General features: G+C 43.3%; 1 protein-coding gene across 1 annotated transcript in view; it reads left to right on the top strand.

The window, feature by feature from the left end:
* RNASE1 (ribonuclease A family member 1, pancreatic) overlaps positions 1 to 13904 on the top strand; it is a 46603-nt gene extending 32699 nt beyond the window's left edge. Inside the window, exons 3-4 of the mRNA XM_049613180.1 lie at positions 512 to 1437; positions 11863 to 13904. Of these exons, the coding sequence (XP_049469137.1) occupies positions 12995 to 13684 (690 nt within the window). The 5' untranslated portion in view covers positions 512 to 1437; positions 11863 to 12994 and the 3' untranslated portion in view covers positions 13685 to 13904. The remainder of the gene's footprint in view (positions 1 to 511; positions 1438 to 11862) is intronic.
* Positions 13905 to 19412: the final 5508 nt, after the last annotated feature.

Consider the following 19412-nt stretch of genomic DNA (forward strand, 5'->3'; position numbering starts at 1 on the left):
CAGCTAGTATTCTTATTATCATGATTCTAAATTCTGATTCAGACATCTTGCTTGTATCTGTGTTGGTTAAGTCCCTGGCTGTCGTTTGTCTCTGCTCTTTCTTTTGGTGTGCATTCCTTTGTTTCATCATTTTGAAGGGAGAAAAGGAATTAATGAGGTAGAAAAAATTAAAATTAAAAAAATTAAAACTAAAAAATATTAAAATTAAAAAATTAAGAACAAACACACACACACACAAAATCGAATAAATGATGCTAGATCCTAGGTGTGTTTTGGTCTGGGTATGGAAAGGGGCTTGATACTTAGAGAGAAAATGGGAAAGAAAAAAAAGAAATCATTTGAAAATTTGAAAAAATGAAAACACTGAAGTAGACTAAAATTAAATGATGGAAGTAAAATAGAATTTGAAAGAATTTACAGAAAAGTAAAAAATATGGTAGAAAAAAATTAAAGAAAATATTTTTAGTGAAAATTGAAAATAAAAATGAATTTTTTCTTTTCTGTATTCAAGAAAAAGAAAAGAAACAAGAAAGAAAAAAAGAAAAAAGGAAGAAAAAAAAGAAAGAATATTGAATGCATGGACCGATGAACAGACTGAAATAAGACTAAAGCTATTTTGTCTTCCCCTAGGAGTCAAACTATGAAGCACTTTATGGTCCATAAACTAAGCAGGTGGAGAGACTTGTGTTCCTAAAGAATGAGGTTGGCCCAGTTGGGTGGGGCATAGGGTAATGGCTCCATTCTCCGCTAGATGGCGCTGCCTAGCTTTTGGGGTGGATTCTTGTGGCGCTTGTAGGTGCATAAGCGCATGCGCGGGTGCGGTTAAAATGGCGTCACCCAGTCACCCAGTCTTAGTATCCAACTCTGTTCTCCCCGATCAGCAATCGCGCACCCATCCTTTGTCTTCGGCTTCCATCCACTCCATGCTTTTGCACAGTCTGCGACCAAGCCCCAGGCAGCATCTGCCTCTTGAGTTTTGTCTCAGATGCTGTTGTTTTCCCCCACCTCTTACTTCTGAAGGACTGCGGCTTTGACCTGTTCTGCCCCTCTGCAGGAGGGTCTCACTGAGCAATGACCTGGTGCTAGCTGCACCGAGGAACATTTGTGGGACAGTGCTGCTGCTGATGCCCAGAGACTGTGGCCGGGTGCCAGCCCACCCCAGAAAAAGTTCGTAAGATAGTGTAGCATCAGCGTTTCAAGGATTATGGAAAATCGCAACACACATCTGGCACCAGGCTTCACCCTTAACGACCTTGTTCCAGCACCAGCGAATGTGATTGTTCTCCCGGGTCCACTGGGGCCTTACCTTTGGGGGACCCACACAGCCTCTACCAAGTGTCCTCCTGGCAAGGCAACCGCCTTTCCACTTGTGGCCTGAAGAACCCTGGACTCCACTCTGCTCCTGGGGATTCACCCTTCCCACCAGAGCACCGCCAGGTATCAAGCTGCGGAGTTCAGACTCTGTGCTCCCCCTGTTGATAGTCTTAATGGAATTTAAACCCTTTCCTTTCTCCCTTCTTAGTTCAGTCCTTGCAGCTGTTTTCACTTTTCCACTTTCTCTCCAGCTGTTTTTTGGGGGGTGTGTTTCCCGTATTCTCCCCCCATCTCTGTCGTCTCAACCCACGCAAACCCGGCTCCCTGCCCTCTGTGGCTTCTTTCTCCCTAAATTCACCTCTCCATGCTGCATACCTACTGAATTCTGTGGTTCAGTTTGTGAAGATTGTTGTGTTAATCCTCAGATCAATTTTCTAGGTGTGCAGGATGGTTTAGTGTTGGTCTGGCTCTATTTCATGGACGCGAGAGACACAAAAACCTTCCATGCTGTTCCATCATCTTGCCTCCCCTAAAAGAATTCTATTTCTCTGTCCCTTGTACTTAAATGTGACCATGAGGCTTTCTCTGGTTAATGAAGTGTGAGTAGACATGACACGTGTCCCTTACAGTAGAAGGGTTAAGAACCATCCTGTGGGTTGTTTGTCTTTCCTCTGCCTCTGTGATTATGAAGTATGTGTCAAGACGAAGTCTGTGTGTTTGTATTCCCAAGTAACTACAGGGGGCAGAGTCCCTTGGTTGGACCAGGATAGACCTGTAGCAGAAATGGGAAATTTTGAGTTTCTTTGTTACTGGAGTACAACCAAGCCTATCCTAACTGATCCCCATTGCACTTATTGTCTCTGCTAGTTTGGAATTCATACCCATTCTTTTCATTATTTACCTTAGAGATTCCAAAATGCATACTAAACATATAAAAGTCTAATCAATACCTTTTAGTCATCTCTTGAACACTTGGCAATTCATATTACTTCCAAATTATGTTACTGACATATATTTCGATTTTATCTTAAAAATTTTTTTTTAATGTTTATTTATTTTTGAGACAGAGAGAGAGAGAGAGAGAGAGAGAGAGAGACTGAGCGTGAGTGGGGGAGAGGGAGAGAGAAGGAGGGAGAGGGAGACACAGAATCCATAGCAGGCTCCAGGCTCCGATCTGTCAGCACAGAGCCCGACGTGGGCTCGAACCCATGAACCACGAGATCATGACCTGAGCCGGAGTCAGGCACTCAACCGACTGAGCCACCCAGGCACCCCTGATTTTATCTTTTTAATTCAACAAGATATTATTATTTTATGCAGTTGAGAAGGTTTTTTATATTTGCTCACATATTTATCATCATCTTTTTTTTATTCCTTCCTGAATTTCAGACAACCATCGAATAGCTTTTCCCTCTAACCTGAAATCCGTGCTTTGAAATTTTTTTAGTGAAGGTTTATTAGTTAGAAATTCCATGAGGTTTTATTTTATTTTATTTTTATGTCTGCAAATGTTTTATTTTACCTTCATTGTTATGTGACAGGGTAAATAATTCTAGGCTGGTGTGTTGAGAAACCAGAGCTCATGTATTAAACTAAGAATATGCAGATTATGACCTGCTGAAGAGGAGGTGCAAGCCACCTACATGGCCATGTTACTCCGTCAGCCTTCCAGCTGCCACTTTGGGGAATGGAAAGCCCAGTGTCATTTTGCTTGGAGGTCTAGTTTCAGTACACATAAATAGAAGTAAAGTCACAAGATTTGTTACTTACAGATCCCAGAAATGGTGAGATGGAGGGTCGGGCAGGCAGTGGTGGGGCGGTGGGGAGGGAAGGTTGGGGGATGAGCCAATGGCACAGTGAACCAGGGGACAGGGCGGTCCTCTGTCCCTGGTCACAAGTAAGCAAGAGATAGAGAGCAAGGTAACAGGCACCCATCACTTAAAAGGTTGGCGTGGAGGCCACTAACTTTCCACCAGCTCAGCTATAAGTGGTTATTTCAAAAGATGCCCTGGGTAAAGCAGAGCAAGAACTTGCTCTTCTCTAAATATCTAGACTCTGAGCAGTTGTCATACTGTAAGATGTCTAGGCAGCAACTCAAAAATTGTTTTTCTCATCACAGTTGGCAATGATTTCCTGTCAGCACTTTAAACATAATAGTTCCTTGCTTTTCTGCCTTCCACAGTCTCTATTGAGAAGTCACCTATCAGTCTGTCATTCCTTTGAAAATAATCTCAAAAACCCCATAGTCTATCTTTCTCATTATACTGGGTGTTCCTCCTGTGTTCTTCATCTTTATAAATGAATCACATAAGCCAGAATTCCTACAGTCATCACTTCCTAGCACTTCTGTGCCTCTTCTGCCAATGGACATTCCATTGGTAACAAAGCAGGACCTGGAAGATACTTTGCTGTTCCCTTTGCCATGACTTGCCATTCAAGCGTTAACACTTTTGGACAACTATGTACACATATGAACAAAAACTTGAAATCCAGAAGATCATTAAAGTAGTAAACTTAAAAACAATTTTTAAAAGTAATCTCTACACCCAACATGGGACTCAAACCCACAACTCTGACATCAAGAGTTACATGCTCTGGCGACTGAGCAAGCCAGGTGCCCCCATAAACTTTCAAATTTAAATGGGAAATGACATTTTAAAAACTATTACTTTGGGGCACCTGGGTGGCTCAATCAGTTAAGCATTAAACTCTTGGTTTCAGCTCAGGTCATGATCTCATGGTTTGTGAGATCGAGCCCCCTGTTGGACTCTGCACTGACAGCACAGATCCTGCTTGGGATTCTCTCTCTCACTCTCTATCTACCTCACCCTGCTCATGCGTGTGCACTCTCTCTCTCTCTCTCTCTCAAAATAAATAAATAAATTAAAAAATTATTACTTCTTACTTATGTCTTATACCTGATATGTGAAAATAAATGCCCAGTCCACTGTGTTTTAGTTAATCTGGGCTTGAATATCAAATCTATTACTTTCTGGCCTCAAGTCTGGCAAGTTATATAACTTCTCTGAGGTTGCTCATCTGCAAAATGATATAATAACAGCATTCATCTCTTGGTGTTGTTGGGAGTATTAAATGAACAATTAAATTGCTACATAGGGCAATGTAATCTGGGGTTCTACTCACCAGGTCTTTTTCTCTTCTCTTCTCTTCTCTTCTCTTCTCTTCTCTTCTCTTCCCTTCCCTTCCCTTCCCTTCCCTTCCCTTCCCTTCTCTTCCCTTCTCTTCTCTTCCCGTCCCTTCCCGTCCCTTCCCGTCCCTTCCCTTACTTTCAGATTTTTTAAAAATAATCTCTGCACCCAGTGTGGGGCTTGAACACACCACCCTGAGATCGAGAGTCACACACTCCACCAAATGAGTCAGCCAGGCACCCTATCAATGTCCCCTTTCTCTCATTGCCCTGAACCAACCAATCACCAAGTTCTGTAGATTTTGGCTCTTTCATCTCTGTCTGCTGTTTTTCATTCCCATAGCTTATTTCAGGCCATCATCAATTCCCTCAGGTTCTCTAATGTAGCTGTCTCTAGTCCTTCCCTACTGTCTTTCCTAATACCTGTTACTTCCTACATTAGCCCCACAGGCCCACCAGGACTTTCAAGGCCCAAAGAGCCATGCCCTCTCTCATCTACAGATCTTTGACTTGCTGCTTCATTTATCTGGAAAACTCTTTCTCTCAACATTACTTTACTCTTACTCATCTTTTGGGTCCCCACTCAGCTGTGACTTATTCTGGGAAACATTTCTGAAGCCTACAAAAGTAGGGCGAAGTGTTCCTCCATACGATCTCTCACACTAGTGGTCTTTGCCATGAAACATTTTAAAGTTTAGTTATTTTGAGAGAGGGAGAGAGAGAGAGAGAGAGAGAGAGAGAGAGAGAGAGAGAGAACACGCATGCACGTGAGTGTACGAGCCAGGAGGGGCAGAGAGAAAGAGAATCCCAAGCAGTTTCCACACTCAGCGAGGAGCCCGACATGGGGCTCAAACTCACAAACTGTGAGATCGTGACCTGAGCCAAAGCCAAGAGTTGGACTGTCACGTAGCATTTTATTTTACTGTTTATTTGCTTATATCTCCCAAAGGACTGTAAGGTCACTGAGGGCAGCAATTCTGTCTGAATCACTGTTGTATCCATATTGCCTAGCACAGCCTACACTATGCAAGCACTCAGCGTAGCGTGGAGGAAGGTATTGCTGGGAAACTCATCATCATCCCACCTCTGTCCAGTAGTTATGCATTTTGTTTTTTGCTTCCAAAGTCAGAAGACTTATACCTGTGAAATTTCATCTTTTAGTTTTTGGATGTAACCCACTACGACTGGCAAGAGCTTTTTGGGTCTTGATTCTATCATCCATGTTTTTTTCTCTCTCTGTCATCTGTCTGTTGCACCATGTATTGTGAGATCCTGCATCTTTGTTGAAATCATCTGTAAATGTGATGAACAGGACAGGCCTGATGAAGCAGCTCCATGTCACAGCATCATAAGATCTGACTTAACCAGGGAGTCATGTATCACGAGACTTTATCCAATGCTTTGCTGAAGTAAAGATGCCAAATATTCCTTAATTCTATCTTGTCAAGGCAGGGAATGAGATTAGTTTCATTTGATTTTCATGTGAATCTGTGCTTGACTGTTATTTATTATCATTTCATTTCAAGTCCGAACAGTAAATCAGAGATTTAATTGCTCTGTTTGGAATTTTCTTGGAGTTAGTGTATTATTTTTGGACTCCATTTGTTTCTTTTTTGTTTTCACTTCCTCTGGCCCTTCAACCTATGTGACCACTCCAGATATCATATCCTACCCTGTCCTTACAAGGATCCTAGGTGATCACTTAAGACCATCCCATTCATGCCTTCTTGTTCCAGATTTTCTGGTGCTCATTCTCATCTCTGGTTTTGAATATTTTGCAACATACTTGCATTTGAAATTTTGACTCAGGTCCTCCTAGATTTAGAAGTCCTCTGTCTAAGGGGTGCCTGGTGGCTCAGTTGGTTAAGTGTCCGACTTCGGCTCAGGTCATGATCTCCTGGTTCATGAGCCCACATTGGGCTCCGTGCTGACAGTGCAAAGCCTGCTTGGGATTCTCTCTCTCTCCCTGTCTCTTTACCCCTCCCCTACACATTCTCTCTCTGTCTCTCTCTTGCTATTGAAATAAACAAATAAACTTTAGAAGTCTTCTGCCTGAAGGGTGCCTGGATGGTTCAGTTGATTGAGTGTCTGACTCTTGATTTCAGCTCAGGTCATGATCCCAGGGATTCTCTCTCTCTCCCTCTGCCTCTCCTCTCTCTCTTTCTAAAATATCCTGTCTGGATTTTCCCACTGTGATATATATTTTTTTAATGAGATTTTTTTTTTTTCATTTTGAAAAGAAACTCAAGTTCACCTAAAAGTTGAAAGTAGAATTCCAAGGGCTTTCTTTTTCTTGAGCCAATTGAGCCATAAACCACTTTGAAACCATGATGCCCACCACCTCCTACCACCCTTACCCCTACCAAATACATTAGCGTGTGTTGCATACAAACAAGGACATTCTCCTACTTAACCACAGTCATCAAACAGGAAATGAACCTTGATGCTGAACCACAATTTAATCCTCAGATCCCATTCAAGTTTGCCAATTGCCTCAATAGTGTCTTTAAAAAAAAAATGTTTTTTAATGTTTATTTATTTTTGAGAGAGACAGAGCAAGAGTAGGGGAGGGGCAGAAAGAGAGGGAGACAGAGAATCTGAAGCAGCCTCGAATTCACGAACCGTGAGATCATGACCCGAGCCAAATTCAGACGCTTAACCAACTGAGCCACCAAGGCACCCCTCAATAGTGTCTTTTATAGCAAAAGATTTCAGTTCAGAATTACATGTTGTTTTAGTTGCTGTGTCTCTCTACTTTCCTTCCACCTGGGACAATTCCTCAGGTTTTTCTTGACTTCCTGACTTTGACAGTTGTTTTGTAGCATATCTTTCAATTTGGGTTCGCCTGATTTTCTTCATTATTAAATTCAAGTTATGCATCTTTGATAGGAAGATCAGGGAAGTGATGCTGTGTTCTTCTTGTTGTACCTTAATTAGGTAACACGTGATATTTTGACTTACTCTATTACTTATGCCTGGAACAATCCACTCTTTGCTAGATTAACTTCCTTGTCCCAATTTCTTCTGCCTATAAAGGTCTTCCATTTTGTACAGCTCTTCAGAGCTTCTGTCTGCTCAATGGGATGCAGCCCCATTCATGGATCATCAAATAAAGCCAATTACATCTGTATACTCACTCTGCTGGATTTTGTTTTTTTAGCATGGCCCACTTGGATCCCCAGAGTTGATAGGGAGATTTTTTTTTTTAATGTTTATTTTTTGAGAGAGAGAGGAGCACAAATGGTGGAGGGGCAGAGAGAGACAAGGAGGCAGAGAATCTGAAGCAGGGTCCATGCTGTCGGTGCAAAGCCCAACGTGGGGCTCCAACTCATGAACCATGAAATCATGACCTGAGCCAAAGTCAGATGCTCAACTGACTGAGCCACCTAGGTGCCCCGATATGGAGATTATTTTATTTATTTATTTATTTATTTATTTATTTATTTATTTATTTTATGCTTCCAGTTGTTTATTTTTTATTTTTTATAGGAATCTTGAAGGTTTTATTTTAATTATTATTCTCTCAGTTACATAATTTTTTTTAATATATGAAATTTATTGTCAAATTGGTTTCCATACAACACCCAGTGCTCATCCCAAAAGGTGCCCTCCTCAATACCCATCACCCACCCTCCCCTCCCTCCCACCCCCCATCAACCCTCAGTTTGTTCTCAGTTTTTAACAGTCTCTTATGCTTTGGCTCTCTCCCACTCTAACCTCTTTTTTTTTTTTTTTCCCTTCCCCTCCCCCATGGGTTTTTGTTAAGTTTCTCAGGATCCACATAAGAGTGAAACCATATGGTATCTGCCTTTCTCTGTATGGCTTATTTCGCTTAGCATCACACTCTCCAGTTCCATCCACGTTGCTACAAAAGGCCATATTTCATTCTTTCTCATTGCCACGTAGTATCCCATTGTGTATATAAACCACAATTTCTTTATCCATTCATCAGTTGATGGACTTTTAGGCTCTTTCCATAATTTGTCTATTGTTGAGAGTGCTGCTATAAACATTGGGGTACAAGTGCCCCTATGCATCAGTACTCCTGTATCCCTTGGATAAATTCCTAGCAGTGCTATTGCTGGGTCATAGGGTAGGTCTATTTTTAATTTTCTGAGGAACCTCCACACTGCTTTCCAGAGCGGCTGCACCAATTTGCATTCCCACCAACAGTGCAAGAGGGTTCCCGTTTCTCCACATCCTCTCCAGCATCTATAGTCTCCTGATTTGTTCATTTTGGCCACTCTGACTGGCGTGAGGTGATATCTGAGTGTGGTTTTGATTTGTATTTCCCTGATAAGGAGCGAAGTTGAACATCTTTTCATGTGCCTGTTGGCCATCTGGATGTCTTCTTTAGAGAAGTGTCTATTTATGTTTTCTGCCCATTTCTTCACTGGGTTATTTGTTTTTCGGGTGTGGAGTTTGGTGAGCTCTTTATAGATTTTGGATACTAGCCCTTTGTCCGATATGTCATTTGCAAACGTATGGCCAACTCATCTTTGACAAAGCAGGAAAGAACATCCAATGGAAAAACGACAGTCTCTTTAACAAATGGTGCTGGGAGAACTGGACAGCAACATGGAGAAGGTTGAAACTAGACCACTTTCTCACACCATTCACAAAAATAAACTCAAAATGGATAAAGGACCTGAATGTGAGACAGGAAACCATCAAAACTTTAGAGGAGAAAGCAGGAAAAGACCTCTCTGACCTCAGCCGTAGCAACCTCTTACTCGACACATCCCCAAAGGCAAGGGAATTAAAAGCAAAAGTGAATTACTGGGACCTTATGGAGATTATTTTAAACTGAAGATAGTTGAGACTCAGAAGACGCAGAAGAAGGCTTTTCAGAGCTTCTTTTATCTGAATAAAGGCAGAGTCTTCTGAGAGTGAAGGCACTGTAAATCCCCTCTGGGGCAGTTTTACAGCCAGAAAGAAGACAAATCACTCACACCTGCATAAACAATCATTATCACAAGTTATCTTACTTCCTACTTGTTCCCCTAAAAGCTCATTTATCTCTCTTAAAAAAAAACAAAAAACAAACAAACAAACAAACAAACAAGGGGCGCCTGGGTGGCTCCATTGGTTAAGTGACCCACTACGGCTCAGGTCATGATCTCAAGGTTTGTGGGTTTGAGCTCCTCATCTGGCTCTGTGCTGACAGCTCAGAGCCTGGAGCCTGCTTCTGATTCTGTGTCTTCCTTTCTTTCTGCCCCTCCCCCTGCTTGCAGTCTCTCTCTCTCTCTCTCTCTCTCTCTCTCTCTCTCAAAAATAAACAAACATTAAAAAGAAAATTAAAAAAAAAACCCACCTGTTTCCTATAGAGCCCCCCTTCTCCCTATTAAGTTAGCATATAAACCCTCATCCTTAGCTTTTTAGCTTTAAGCCACTTTTGTGCTCTTACACAGGCATATGGATAAATGTTGTCTATTTGCCTGTTAAACTGTCTTTTGTCAGTTAATTTGTAGGCTCTCCAACATGAACCTAAGTGGTTAGGAAAAGTTTTCCTCCCAACACTACTCCAGATGATATGAGTACTGTCTAAGGATTAAGAGAAGACAAAACCGAGGTGAAGGGTGGGGTGTTGGTCAAATTACAGAAATACAAAACTGAAAACTCACACCATACCACATCTTCCTTGGCCCTACCGCTACTTCCAAATTCATGTGCATTAGCAAATAGTGCTGACTTTACTACAGATTTCTTGGATATCATGTGGCAAACAATAAAAACGTTTCCCTTTAAAGAATTCTGTTCTTCTCCCAGAAGTCCCTCTCTTCTCTCCCTTTCCCTTGTCTCTCCCACCCCAGGGCTTCAAAACTTCGTGCTTTTTTCAATTCAGGTTTTCAGTAAAGCAAAAGCCTGGCAGTTCCCTTACTTCACCCCTTATAAGGAGTAAGTCAGAGTTGGCACAATGTTAATGAAACAGACTCCTTAAGGATCTCAACACCACCCTACATGAGCAATCACAAGAGCCAACATTGATCATGCTTTCTAGAGACCTTTCTAAGTCCTCTGTACATCTTACCTTATTTTGTCCTCATAATAAAGCTAAGACATACATATCATCATCCCCACTTCAGAGATGAGGAAACTGAGGAACAGAGAAATAAATTAAGTTCACTAGCTTGCCCAACTCGTAAGATGCTAAGTCAGAATTTGGACCAAGACAGTTGGAGGGAATGTTTATTTTTTTCACTCCACAAGAATTGAAATGGTCACCCAGCAAAAACAGGTCCCTTTCTAGGAGGTGTCAAATTTTATAAAATTTCTAGACACAACAGAATCCATCTTGAAATTCCATTTCCTTTTCTAATGAACTTTTGAATTGGGCAAGAAGACCTTTTGATCTGGGCCAGACACAGTAATTGTTTTACAAGCAGTTGTTTACAAAGTCCGCAGGACACCTGGCATCTGGATCATAGAACTGGCAGTGTGGACTTTCTGGAAACAGAATAATTAATTAATGCCTATCAGGAAGAGTGTGGCTTGATAACACCAAGAAGTCAGTTAGTCAAAGTGTAAATACCCATGGCTCAGTTTGTTAGTGCCAATCACATTTTTCCTTCTCCTCCCTTATTTGAATTAGGTAATTGCCCCCATGTCCCTCTTTCTCCTGAAAACCCCACTCTTCCTGTGTAGGCAGAACACTTTTCTGGGTACTCTGGAATCTGCTCCCCAAACTGCAATCCTGAGACCTCCCACCCCCATAAAGGCCTTTGTTCTTCATCAGTTTTGCCTCTTTTTTGGTTGGCAGAGGCAATTCTGCTATTAAGAAATATGGCGTTCTCCTACAACCCAGCAGTTGCACTACTAGGTATTTATCCAGGGGATACAGTTGTGCTGTTTTGAAGGGGCACGTGCACCCCAATGTTTATAGCAGCACTATCAACAATAGCCAATGTATGGAAGGAGCCTAAATGTCCATCAATGGATAAATGGATAAATAAGAAGATGTGGTATATATATATATGCGCAATGGACTGTTACTTGGCAGTCAAAAAGAATGAAATCTTGTCATTTGCAATAACGTAGATGGAACTAGAGGGTATTATGCTAAGCGAAATTAGAGAAACACAAATATCATATGACTTCACTCATATGAGATCTTTAAGAGACAAACCAGATGAACATAAGGGAAGGGAAGCAAAAATAATATAAAAACAGGGAGGGGGACAAAACATTCGAGACTCTTAAATATGGAGAAGAAACAGAGGGTTGCTGGAGGGGTTGTGGGAGGAGGGATGGGCTAAATGGGCAAGGGGCATTAAGGAATCTACTCCTGAAATCATTGTTGCACTATATGCTAACTAACTTGGATGTAAATTTAAAAAAATAAATTAAAAAATAAAATAAAATAAAAAGAAATATGTCGTTCTCTTTTTTTTCTCCAACAGGGATTTGGGGTTTTGGTTTAGCTTCAGTTCCTCTCCTCAACTCTGACCTTACAGGAGTGGTCGCTGTAGATGTGAACCACCCACACACTCACCTTCCGAACCCACGTCGGCTGCAGTGGCCACACTGGGCTAGGTCACAGGCGGGCACTACCTCCCTGCCCCTGGACCTGAGAAGCCTCCAGCTGGACGCCTCACCCCCCTCCTCACAGAAGGAATTTCAACCGCTCCAGGACTCCTGGGGAGAGAGAGGACCTTCATTTCCCTCCTGCTTGGTGATCACATGTTTATGTGCCCTCTGCTAACCACTACTGAGGGCTCTTTGGTGAAAATGGCCCTGAGATTACAAAGACTTTGCTGGAGTTCAGGCACCAGTGCTGTGGTGACTTTCTCTGCTGCTCCTTGTGAACCAGCAGACCCATGAGATTTACAGGAAGGTTCCTATAGGCAAAGACTCATCCTTCCCAGCAATGCTGCAAAAGTTTGGCCTGGCTGATTCCTCACCCCTCGCTCCCAACGTCCTTGATTCCCTCTGGACTGAAAGCAAGATGCTCCTCCCACCCTTCTTTTCTTAGAAGCCAAGCCCCTTTGTAATCTATATAAGATTCATACCCCGGGGATCCAGGGATTGCAGAGACTGGCCTTCTGCTCTCACCTGGAGACGAAGCTAGAGACCCAGGTCAGTAGCCCAAGAGGCGGTCTCAGGGACTCCTTCTGCTTAAGGGTTGGAGAAGAGGAATCAGGGTGGGTGAGGCTCGCATGGAGAAAGCTTGGGCTAGGCAAATATCCAGATGGAGCATGGGAGCTGCAGACAACTAATGAATGGGGCTGGAGAAGGAGCAGCAGCCCCCCTGCCCCAAGCTGGGGGACACAAGCACCTCTCTTTGGAATACAATGGCATCCCTTTGTGATGCCAATGTTGGGCAGTGGGCTGCTTCCCTTGTGTTGGAGGACAACAGGGCTCTGTCAGTTATGATCCTAGATGTTCTGGTGGTATCTCAGGGATGCAATTTAGCTCACAGTTTATTCAAAAGGATTTTCTAATGAGCCACTTGAGTTCTGGGTCTAGACGTATTTTAAATTTAAAACTCCCTAGTATTCAGGCACAGGACTGCAGGATTTGAGATCACTTTCAATGTCACCACCCGGAGGGGAAGACCACCTCTCTCTAGCTCGTGGGAGAACAGTGTATGTGAGTGTGTTGTTACTTGGAAAATTGTGCAGAGGGAGGGATATCTTTCTGGAGGACCCAAAGGGAGACTGTGAGCCAGGGAGGCCACAGGTAGGAGCTGGGGTTCTCTTTCTCAGGCAGCGCTTTCTCTCTCCTCTCCCTTTCCTAGCTAGGCTCTCCCAGGGAAGTGAGACCACCATGGCTCAGAAAAGGTTCTGCATCTGGTTCCCACTTCTGGTCCTGGTGCTGCTGGCGCTGGGGTACGTCCAGCCTTCTCTGGGCAAGGAATCCCGGGCCATGAAGTTCCAGTGGCAGCACGTGGACTCGAACCTCACCAACTATGGCCGCAACTACTGCAACGAAATGATGAGGCACCGGCAAATGACAGATGGACAGTGCAAGCCGGTGAACACCTTTGTACACGAGCCTCTGGCAGATGTCCAGGACGTCTGCCTCCAGGGAAATGTCACCTGCAAGAATGGGCAGCCCAACTGCCACCAGAGTTTCTCAAAGATGAATATCACTGACTGCCACCTGAGGCCTGGCTCCAGATACCCCAGATGTACATATGAGACCACCCAGAAACATAAATACATCATCGTGGCCTGTGAGGGGGACCCGTATGTGCCAGTCCACTTTGATGATTCTGTTTAGGTCTCCACCTGAGGCCGGAGCAGTGAGATGCACCCCCTCACCACTGTGACCCCTGCGTCTCCCCTCTCCCTTCCCTGCCCTGAGGGAAATAACTCAAGTTGGTGCTCCTCTCCAGTACACAAATGCTTCCCTGCCCAAGGCTTGCCCTTGCATGGTTTGAGGGGTGAGGTGTGCCCCATGTTAACCACTTCACAGCTTCTTTCAATAAAACACAGTTGCATCCACCTGTATTTCTTTTCTTTTCTTTCTTTTTTGAAAGAGAGTGAGGGGGGGAGGGGCAGGGAGGGACAGAGAGACAGAGAGAGAATCCAGCTCCCGGCCTGACTCGGGGCTCACACTCGTGAGCTGAGCTGTGAGATCATAACCTGAGCTGAAGTCAGATGCTTAACCAACTGAGCCACCCGGGCACCCCTCCACCTGAATTTCTGAAGCTGGCTTCATCCTCGTACTGTTTGTGTGATTGCTTTCCTGCCAGGGGTGAAAACTGACATTCTGGTTAGCTTTGGTAAGCATTGGATAGAATCATTCAATGCCTTCTCTCGTCTTGGTTTTTAGTAACCGGAGATCATTCCCCTCCTTGTAGATTCCTTGATGCCAAATATTAAGCTGTGAAGTATGGGCGATTTGGGATAGAAGGGAGCTCCAGTCTGGGACTGTCATGCTGGGTGAACTGACAGAGGGCAAGGCTCAAATACAAGAATGTCTGGCACAGAAGGAAGGACGGGGTAACCTCAGGAAGAGCCTGCTCAGCCCCTGGGTGGAGCAGACTGCATACAGGAGTGTATGAAAGTATGATCCTAAATTGTCCTTTTCCTTTTTTTTTTTTTTTTTTTTGAGTGAGCTATCACTAAATTAGAAAAAAATAGTTATGTCCTAGTTGGAAAGTCGGAACCTTCAATGTAGGAATTAGAGGGCACTGTAGAGTTTATAAAATTGGAGAATAAGGAGATTTTGGCTTCTGTACCAACACTTTTGGAAGGTCCTGCCCAGAATGCTGTAGAAAAAAATTCTAATAAGTGATGTGGTTGAACCATAGCCTCTATTAAAGGCAGGATGGAGGTAAAGGTGTGTGTGCCATTCACCATCCCTAATGTCATCCCTGCCTTTTTACAGAGGAACAGCCTGAATCTCAGAAAGGTTCAGTGACTTGTTCATGGCCACTGCTAGTTAGTGGCAGAGCTGGGGCTAGACCCCAGTCCCCTGGCTTCCTTCCAGTTGGTGTCCTTTCTGCTACCAGAGTTGACTCAGGAAGAATACTCTGTAGTCTCTCTTTTACTAAGTGCTGTGGAGGGAGTTTGGTGGCTCTCTCCCTGAGCTCACTGGTGGCTCTCTCCCAGGTTCCCAGTGCACTTGGCCTGTGAATGCTCCATTCTTGGCACCACTTCTGTACAGTCATTGTAAAGGCTAGACTCAGCTTCTGTCGTCATTTAATCGTTACATCTGACCCCCCTCTTTACAGTTGCATTTGGCTCTAGACAAGGTCATAGAACTAGAGAAAGGCCCTACCTCCAACCTCTTTGCCCAGTTCTGTCATTGTCTTTATGTACCACACTCATAAATATCAGAAGAGACTGTGTTTCCCTTATGCAACATGAATCTTTCACATCTGTATGAGGGAGGAGGGCTGCAGGTGAGAGGGAGCCATTTGTCCCTCTCTGCGTGTGTGGGGGGGCATTTCTGTGGTAATGGGGATCACGTTCTTACTAGCAGTGAGGATGGAAGAGAAGGAAACTTGGAGTTTCTAGATATGTTCCTTGAGCCAGAATTTGTCTTAAGTTCATTTCACTTTTGTTCCCAAACCCAAAGCTCCTCAATTCCCTCCTGCTGGTGCTGAGAGAACACTTCACTGGAGCTTTTAAGAACTCTCACTTGGGGTGTGACTGCATCAATATCTGTGCACTCACCAGCTCTGGCTTCTGACCCCCCGCACATTCTGGGCCTGGGACTGCTGGGGGCTTCCATCTGGGGAATAAAGTGATGGGTGATGACAAAGGTCCATACCTGCACAGCCAGGGAGCTGGTGCAGAGGGAAAGTGCTCTGAATAGGAGGACACGTGGAGAAGAAAGACCTAGTCCTGTCCTGGAGAGGGTCAGGCACAATCAAGGAGAGAAAGACCTCAAACAGTCTGGTGACAAACCAGAGATCTCTGTTCAGCGGGGAGACTGTAGCTACCCCACAAATAAAGGCGTAAGTAACCCCTTCCAGGAGACTAATCCAGGCAGATTAATTTTAAGTTGGAGGTGCTAACACGTTAATTTGAATATCTGTTTAAAGGCAGAAATGGCCATATCCAGTGATTCTTCTAAGAAGGAAAGTGCTAATATTCAGAAAATTCTTTAAACCAAACAAGCTTCAGGAATTCTGCATTCTCAATGGACAGGTAAACACAGCTCAGTGTCCCAGCTCTTCCTTACTCCCACAGCTTCGAGTGCACCCACAAAATCACAGTGGCTCCTGCCCCACTGGTCCTCTCCTGGCCCTCTCTGGGGTAAACTCCTCCTTCAGTTTAGCAGCCAATAGACCCCTGCATAGTCAATGAGAATCACTCAGGTTCTTTCTTTCCAAGTGCTGCTTCATTAGTGCTTGCAGTTTGAGCTTTCTCTCTAACTGAAATGAAAGGCTGTTCCCAACACCCTCCTCCTGCCTTCTTAGACTGATTCAGCCCTCATGGAGCAAGTGGGAACACTAACGGGGCACTGAATCTATCTGTCTCAATGGAAAGCACTTCAGTATTGCCTTTGGGACTTGATCCTAAGTGTGGGACGGCCCTCCGCCTGTATGATTCGTGTTTCATGATGGAGGTCCGTACACAGAATTTACAGAATGAAAACATACTAGATGACTAGTATAGTAACATACCTGGAAGCATCTCAGAATGTTGCCAGGAGTCACTTTCTAGGGGACAAGACCGATAGCACCTCCACAGATCATTCAAGAAATTCACACGTACTTTGGGTTTCTCTGTGGCTTGTAGTAAGTGTGGATGGGTGGGTGTCTTCTCAGCCTCCTCCCTCCAAGCTTATCTCCCTTCTCACTCTCTTATTGTCTTCTTAATTAACAATAAAGAAGGAGTCGTTCACCTGAAGGAACAGAGTATCACTGGGCGGCTTCTACTAATGAGTTTGGTGACTATACTTTAAAGTTCATCACTGCTATTCGTCATTCCCTACATTCGTTTTGCTGCAAGTCTGGACAGGGCCTACACACGGGGTCAGTTTCCTTCCTTTTTCACCTTCTTTGAGTATGCAGCCAGGTGGATAATTGGGCCAGGGCACCTGTTTTAGTCCTAGTCCTACTATCAGTTCCCTGTGCCCTGAGGCAAGTCTGTAGCCCTCTCGGGCCACCATTTTCCTCCTTTTCTCCCTTCCTTCCTTCCTTCCTTTCCTTCCTTCCTTCCTTCCTTCCTTCCTTCCTTCCTTTTTCTTTCTTTCTTTTCTTTTCTTTTCTTTTCTTTTCTTTTCTTTTCTTTTCTTTCTTATAATCTCTGTACTGAATGTGGGACTCAAACTCACAACCCTGAGATCAAAAGTTGCATGTTCCACTGACTAAGCCAGCCAAACATTCCTGGACCACAGTGTTCTAATGTGTAAAGCCAGAGGGATCGGTTTGGTAATTTCAAAGTCCCCTCACACTGATGACTTTCTAGGTGAGCAACTATTCCCTTTCTAGCTGTGCCGGCCAGTGGCATGTGGTTTTTGGTTACGTGTGAGAAGGCATCTCTAGAATAGTCACATCATTGAGATCTGGCTTCATTCAGATTTCTTCTCTCATTGTCCTAGCCAACTTCAAGCACCCTTCTAGGGCCGATTTCCCTCTCAGACAACTTTAGACAGTCTCTGAGAGTCAAAGTTGGCAGCTAGCTCCTATCGGGGCTTGTTAGGCTTTCTGGACCCTGACAGCTCATGCGGAGCCAAGATCTGGGCAGCAAACAAGAGAACGCAGGAGTGTGATCTGGAATTTCCTGCGTGCCATTGGAAACACGCCTAACAGAAGTTGGGGGGCGCCTGGCTGGCCCAGTCAACAAATGGTGATTCAACATCATAAAGAACCATGCAAACTCCCCTCCCCAAATTTCTACACCCCAAATCTTCCTTCCCCTGCCCTCTGTTTCCACAGAGGCAGTCCAGTGGAGAGACCTATGATATGCTTCTTAGTACTGCACTCAGCAATACTGATACTGTACTGATCGGCTTTCAGCTGGAGATTGTACTGATCAGTATAATACAGTACTGATCAGCTTTCAGCTGGAGATTGTATAAGTGGGAGTGTTGAGGTTGGGGAGGGCAGGCAGTGGAGAAAGCAGAGGAAGTCAGAAGACGGAAGGTAGAAGGAATTAAGGATATGGCATCAAAGAAGTAGGTCTGGAGAGACTTGGAGATAAAAAGGGATAAGAAAACAAGATTAGAAAGGATGGCATAGTTGGGTGCATAGCTCCCTTGGTTCTGTTGACTTTCTGGTCTGGGAAGTTCACTGATCAAATCACTCAGGAGTAGGAAGAAAATCTATTTTTCCTCACAGGAAATATAGCTTCACTTTTCCGGAATTCTACCTTCTTTATTTGGGCTTTTAGGAATGGTGGGCCAACTCTATGGCGAGCCTTGATGTTTTACTTAAGTTCTGTAGGGTGATATCCAGTCCTTGTATTTTTTTTTTTTTTTTGATCTGGCTTCTTTTATTTAGCATAAGGTATTTGAAGCTCATCCATGCTGTTGTATGTATCAGTCGTTTGTGTTCCATTATATGGGTATACCACAATTTCTTTACCCATTTGAAGGACATTTGAGATGGTAAATTTTGGCAGTTATGAATAAAGCCTATATAAATATTCAAATATGAACACGTATTTTTTTTTCTCTTGGCTACTTAACAGGATTTGGAATTCTAGATCCTATGGTAAATATATGTTTGACATAATAATAAACTATTCAGCTGTTTTCCAAAGAATCTGTACTATCTTGCCTTCCCATCATTTTCTCTGCATTCTCACCAGCTCTTGGTATTGTTTGTCCTTTTAGTTTTAGCCATTCTGACTGGCATAGGGTGGTGTATCATTGTGGCTGTAATTTGCATTTCTTCTAGTGATTAATAATATTGAGCATCTTTTCCTCTGCTTGTCATCCACAACTTGAAGTGTCTATTCAAATCTTTTAACCACTTTTAATTCTGTTTTTCTTACTGTTCTCTTTTTCTTTTTTTTTGATTTAAAACAACTTATTTACTACTAGTTCTGGATACAATATGATAAATGTGGTTCCAAAGCAGTTAGAAAATCCTCCCAATTCAGATCTCCCCCACTACTTCCTCAAATCACAAATTATGAGTTTGTCTTAGCTATTCTAGGTCTTCAGCACTTTATTTTTATTTTTTTTATTTTTTTATTTTTTATTTTTTTAAATTTATATCCCAATTAGCATATAGTGAAACAATGATTTCAGGAGTAGATTCCTTAATGCCTCTTACCCATTTAGCCCATCCCTCCACCCACAACCCCTCCAGTAACCCTCAGTTTGTTCTCCATATTTATGAGTCTCTTCTGTTTTGTCCCCCTCCCTGTTTTTATACTATTTTTGTTTCCCTTCCCTTATGTTCATCTGTTTTGTCTTTTAATGTCCTCATATGAGTGAAGTCACATGATTTTTGTCTTTCTCTGACTAATTTCACTTAGCATAATACCCTCCAGTTCCATCCACGTAGTTGCAAATGGCAAGATTTCATTCTCTTTGATTG

The sequence above is a fragment of the Panthera uncia genome (assembly GCF_023721935.1).
Source record: "Panthera uncia isolate 11264 chromosome B3 unlocalized genomic scaffold, Puncia_PCG_1.0 HiC_scaffold_1, whole genome shotgun sequence".
NCBI lineage: Eukaryota > Metazoa > Chordata > Mammalia > Carnivora > Felidae > Panthera > Panthera uncia.